Source organism: Lactuca sativa, chromosome 9 (assembly GCF_002870075.4).
Source record: "Lactuca sativa cultivar Salinas chromosome 9, Lsat_Salinas_v11, whole genome shotgun sequence".
Taxonomy (NCBI): domain Eukaryota; kingdom Viridiplantae; phylum Streptophyta; class Magnoliopsida; order Asterales; family Asteraceae; genus Lactuca; species Lactuca sativa.
Window position 1 is genome coordinate 6,063,574 of NC_056631.2, and position 6,247 is coordinate 6,069,820.

Consider the following 6,247-nt stretch of genomic DNA (forward strand, 5'->3'; position numbering starts at 1 on the left):
TTTTGAAGCCCGTATCTATGTTTTGTATGATCTAAAATTCAAGAAAAGACAACATTACTGAACCTAAAAAGTTCATAAAAAATAAGTTCCCTTTATTTTTTTATCTTTTACTCCTTTTAGATCCAATGAAGATTTTCTAAAATGAAGACATTCTAAGAAACTAACCTTAAAATGAAACATGTCAAATGAAAGTTTCTTTTGCCTCTTGAGTTTTTCTGATCTGTATACTGTAGCAAAACAAAAACAAAAATAAGATCATCTTTGGTGGTGGATGTAGATCCCTCTTTCGTTCCCTTTTTTGAATCCCTTCAAACAAAGTCTTTGTATGCAAATCTCTATTTCCTTTATTTTTTACAGATTTAGAAGAATAAGTTGATGTCTGGTGGTGGCTATAAACGAAAGTGGTAAAGTCAGCGGTTTCATCGTAGACATTGAGCGCCACGATTTCATCATATTCAGATTACGTGGATGGACTGTACAGAAAGCTTTGGATGAAACTAAATTCCTATACCTTGATGGACAAAAACTAACATCGATATTAAAACAAAATGAAATTGGCATGTACCACAAAAGTTACATCTTCAGAACAACAGAGCTTAAATCCAAGCATTTTTCTTGCGATTTCAATATATATAAAGAGAGAGAGAGAGAGAGAGAGAGTTAGGTTCAAATATTCTAACTAATTATTGTGTGGATGTAGGAATCAATGTGAGTCAATCATTTTAAAACCTAAATAAGGTAAATATTTAATGTTACTTCCTGCTCAACTCACCGATTCACCGCTCAACCAAAAAGGTTAGGACCTTACGAACAGACTCGCCGAGTCCAAGGCAATCTTCAACAGACTCGTCGAGTTGTTCTTCCAACTCGCCGAGTCCATGCACATATTCATACAACTCGCCGAGTGCACCCATGTGACTCGCCGAGTCCAGATGTGACATCTTCATCCAGACGATTTCAGGCCATTCCAATGCTTCTAATACCTAGATCTAGACTCCTAGGGCCAGATTCACACGTAAAGTTTCCAACTTTACGTGCATGCAAGGTTCAACAAGCTCTAAACAAGCTAAAATGAAGGTTTAAGGCAAGGACACTCTCAAACAAGCCCCAAAGCTATCACTTTCTAGATTCATGAGTCAAGACCAGTCTAGATCTGTAGTAGCAACCACAGATCTGAACCCGAAACTCGAAAGAGACTCATATATGACAATTTGGCCCTAAAACTTCATTCATGAACAAACTAAGCACAACCAAGCCAAGGTAACAGCTTTTTACCTTTAATCTGATGCCAACAAGAAAGGAAATCAGATCCACTTCGCTCCCCTATGATCCCACCAACTCTTGCTTCAAGTATCCTTTTCTCCAAGCTCCACAAAACATTTAAATCCTTCTCACTCTCAAATTAGGGTTTGAAAACGATGGGGAAAGCTTTTGGACATCAAAGGGGTGCTAAAGAGGCTGGGGCGGGGCTTAAGGTTCCTTATATAGGGTGCAAACCCTAGGAATTAGGGTTTCTCATTCCAGCACGGACTCGTCGATTCCAGCCTCTGACTTGGCGAGTCCGGTTACTTAACATGTGCCCGACACCCGCTTAGACTCGACGAGTTGCAGCTCCAACTCATTGAGTTCCTTTCTTGCAACTTACACTTTTACCCCCTTGAACTCTTGATTCTGACTTTGGGATGTTATAGAATATTCAATAGCTTCTTACCAAAACCATTAGCATACCGGATAAGAGGCATATTAGAGAGACAAAGTCAAACTCAACTAATTGTGGTTTCAAGCGTATCAAAGACTATTAGACCGAGTTGGACCCAGCTAATTTATGATATCAAACGGTCTGAATTTGAAAATCTAAGTCTAACCTCTTATTGAAAGAAATATCAAAGAGTCCCTAATAAAATAAAACCAAGCCCTCAACAATTGCAAAATTTTACCCCAAACACAGAAAATGGAAATAATTCATTATTTTGACTGGCGCTGCTACAGTTCGTATCGACTTGATTGTTTGTTAAGCTTGTTGTTTTCTAATTGACAGTAATAATTCAGAGGACGACGCAGAAAGTAGAATGGAAAAGGATAGATTCTTTTCTTTTACACATCTCACATTGCATGAAAGCAATATCCATTCAGAATTCGCAGCATGAAACTGAAAATAAAAATATGAAATTAATGGACCCAAATCTTGGCTGCAAAGGTAGATGGTGAAGCACATCACTTAAGAAACCTAACTACTAAGAATGAGTTATTTCCATTTGATATATTTTCTTAATTTGACTTGGAGTGAGTTATTTTGTATATTGACTTGCCAATACCAAGATTATTTTTTCATGAAGTGTGGGTCAAGAAATTAAAGATCTGCATACTTAATTAGAGAATATATCCCCACTTTCCCACCCATCATCACCCCAAGTTTATTATTATTATTATTATTATTATTATTATTATTATTATTATTATTATTATTATTATTTAGTGCAAGGAACAAGACCTCGGTTTAAAATACATTTTTATAAAGCATCACCAGGAGATTTGCATTGTGGGTAGGAAGAGATACTATGTGTCAACTTGATTATAGCACAAAGGATAGTTTTCAAGCAAATCATCAGGAGCATAATTCTTATCCAGACAAATATCCAAAAGGAACTTCTCTTTTTCATAACTTGTTTGCTTTTTTTTCTTCTCCAATTCCTTTGAGGATTAAATTATGAAACCAGTGACACTCAGCATCCCCTATATATAGAAGCCATGAAGCCTCAAAGTCTACCAAGACAAGCTTGCAAGCACATCTTACCTCTTCTCATCAGCTATTTTAGCATTTGCACGGTATATATTTTGCTACATGGATAGAGTAACAGACTTGGCATCTAAGAAAGCTGCAGTGATCTTCACCAAGAGTTCATGTTGCATGTGCCACAGTATCAAGGCACTATTTTACGAACTTGGAGCAAGTCCTGCTATTCATGAGGTTGATCATGATGCAGATATGGAGTGGGCCCTGAAACGCCTTGGTTGTAATCCTTCCCTCCCAGCAGTGTTCATAGGTGGTAAATATGTAGGCTCAGCCAGAGATGTCATTTCCCTTCATGTTGATGGATCGCTGAAACAAAAGCTTATTGAAGCAAGAGCTATCTGGTTCTAGCTTAGTTGTACCATAAACATTTAAAAAAAAAAAAAAGTAGTATGTATGTCAGTTTGTGTTATAGTAAGATAATCAAGTAGCAAAGACATGCATCATGTTAGAATAACATGAATGTTCAGTGTACTTACTAAGAGCTGCTCTTTTTTGCGTGCTCTCTTGACTGACTGTACATAAAGGAGTCACCCTTTGTTAATTTTGACTTCCTGGTCTTCAAGATACATACTTTATTGTAATTATTAATTGCCTTCTTATGTTATCCTCTCGCGTTATCATTGTTTAATTAATTAATTTCATGATGGGACATCAGTGATACATACGAGTAACCATATATACTTTTAAGCTATAAGAAATTAATTTAAATTCTGATTATCATCCATCTCACATGTTTTGACAGAGAAATCATCCTCCTTGTCCCGACCGCCAGAAGAAATAAAAGTGAGGTTCTGTATCTTATAATGGTAAAAAAAAATGATGTATATATTGCTTAATGACTTGGTGTTGTAAACATCATCACCATTTGACTTGGTGCTTTGACTTTTCACCCAAAAGTCTCCCCTAGTTTTTCTCTTATTCCCTACATATGAGATCCCAACATTATTGTAAAAAAAAAAAAAAAAAAAAAAAAAAAAAAAAAAAAATGTAAACACCACCCACCAACGTACTAGTCACACGGTCAACATGGCGAGGTAAATGACATTAATTAATTGTACTCCTCAAAATAAGGAAGGTGATGACCAGGCTCAAGCCTGATACCTTACCACTCATGCGTAGGCTGTAGGGACATCCCAACATTATTGTAAATCACCTCATATGCACTTGAGCTAGGATTTCATTGTAACCATATTAGGTAATTAATATGTCCATGATGACTCCATGTCTTATGATCAAGCCCGTGAAGAGTATACATGCATGGTTACTCCTATATATATATATATGCTCAATAAGTACATCTGTGATGAGGGTGTGATTGAACGGGAGTATGGAACCAAACCGAGTAGTCAGCCTGGTTTTGTCTTGCTGGGTTAGGATCATTATTCGGATTTGGCTCAAGATCGAAAAAAATAAAACTACCTTTAAAGTTTAAGAACTTCAACAACAAGTTGATAAACGATTTCTCAAAAAGAGTAGTAATACAAAACGAAAAATAAGACAGATTTTAACGTCGTTCACATGATGAAGGCTACGTCCACCGGAGAACACGAGAGAGAGGTTTTATCGATACTGCCGAATGGCTTTCTGATATCTTAGGTTACACGATTTCAGAGAATAGCATACTAGTTATTTGATCTCAAATGCCCGATAAGGCCAATCCCGAAACAATCTGGTCCATGTCGATGATATCTAAAAGCGAATATGATATAGGAACTAGCCCACCAAAAAAAAATCTTGTGGCTATAAGGTCAAATGGTGAATTACATACTTCACAACTTAACAAATAAAATTTCAACCTCAAGTGTCGTATAGGAAAAAATCAAATGATTGGAACAAATTTAAGAATCGAGTTCCTTGAGTTCTAGGTTCCTAGAGAAAAAACAAATTTAAGAATCAAGTACTTTATGCAAGTTTGATTATCATACTTTCTAATCTTATCAGGGAGAAGTTCAACCATTTTTTTCAAGCATAAAAAACTAAAAAAGAGCTCAGATGATCTTTACTAGTAGAATATGCCCGGAGCTCTGTAGAAGAAATTAAGCTTGCAGGTGTAAAAAAGAATAACTTAATCTTGAAAGCATATATAATGATCTGAATGAAGAAAAAATAATTTAGCTTGTTGGGAATTTAGCGTCAAAGTTACTGCTCTCCAATAAATATTTTGGTTGAGTCTGAATACAACTACAATAACCCACTGGGCCTTTATGTCTATATTTAAATGTTGTCTTCATCTCTGAATCCAAAATAACTATGTTAATGATGTGAAGTTTGGCAGCCAAAATTTAGGCCTCACTTTGAGTTAATTAGCATATTAGGGTTTGTGAAAAACTCAATAAATCAAAGAAAAGTTCCCTTTATTATGTAAGAACCAATTCAATAAGAATACACCCTGCACTAAACCTATACAAGAAATGTAACCAATCTCTCAATGTCACAATTTACACACAACATCACACGCAAAAGACACATCTCAAAAGTCAAAAACTCTCTATGTCTTAGATAAAGAAAAGAAACAAAAAACTACAGAGATGGGTTTGCAATGAGAAAGACGAACTGAGAATAAAATAAGAGTGACAAAATTATTTTTCTTGGACCAACTCTATTCTCTCTTTAATAGAGTTTTTTTTGTAAAAATAGGTTAGTTTTTAAAAAGCATTATAGAAATAGGTTAGTTTTAGAATGTATTGTAGAAATAGGCTTTTTTTAATTGGATCCATTATATTTGTGTTCATTCCGACAATGATATATATATATATATATATATATATATATATATATATATATATATATATATATATATATATATATATATATATATATATATATATATATATATATATATATATATATATATATATTCAAGTAACCCCCTTAACTTTCATTGTTTTTCTGTTATTTATATCTTTCATTGATTAGTTCAAAATTTTACATTCATTATATATTATACATAAATAATTATTATAAAATATATAATTATAATTTATGTATTATTCCTAAGTAGTTATACCATTAAATGAATAATACAAATATCTTCAAATAGATATTAATATTAAATATATTACGTTGGAAAATTAAAAGATCAACTATAAACGATATTACATTCAAAATATACATTAAGTTAGAATTTAAATTAAACACTAAATCATAATATGCGTAATAATGTTTTTATTATCGTTTATTTGTAAATATGAGAAAATCTTAATCCACAATACCTAAAATGTATAGCATGAGTAATGAGTTGTCACTATTTGTGAAAACTCTATAATTATGTTATTTGTCTTTACTCAACTACTAAAGCAAAACTCTTCTGCACACTCAAATGTAACTGTTGATGAAAACTCAACAAAAGTAATTGAGTGAATCGTCAAATCATCTCACTTTTTTGTATTATAAATTCTCTTTCTTATAATCAATATTTTTTCATCTCTTCCAACCTAGCTAATGAATTTCTCT

General features: G+C 33.5%; 1 protein-coding gene across 1 annotated transcript; it reads left to right on the forward strand.

Moving 5' to 3' along the window:
* Nucleotides 1-2,739: 2,739 nt before the first annotated feature.
* Nucleotides 2,740-3,375, forward strand: LOC111910813 (glutaredoxin-C11). Its single transcript, XM_023906625.2, has one exon. The coding sequence runs from the start codon at nucleotides 2,843-2,845 to the stop codon at nucleotides 3,140-3,142; it is 300 nt and encodes a 99-aa protein (XP_023762393.1). The 5' UTR covers nucleotides 2,740-2,842; the 3' UTR covers nucleotides 3,143-3,375.
* Nucleotides 3,376-6,247: the final 2,872 nt, after the last annotated feature.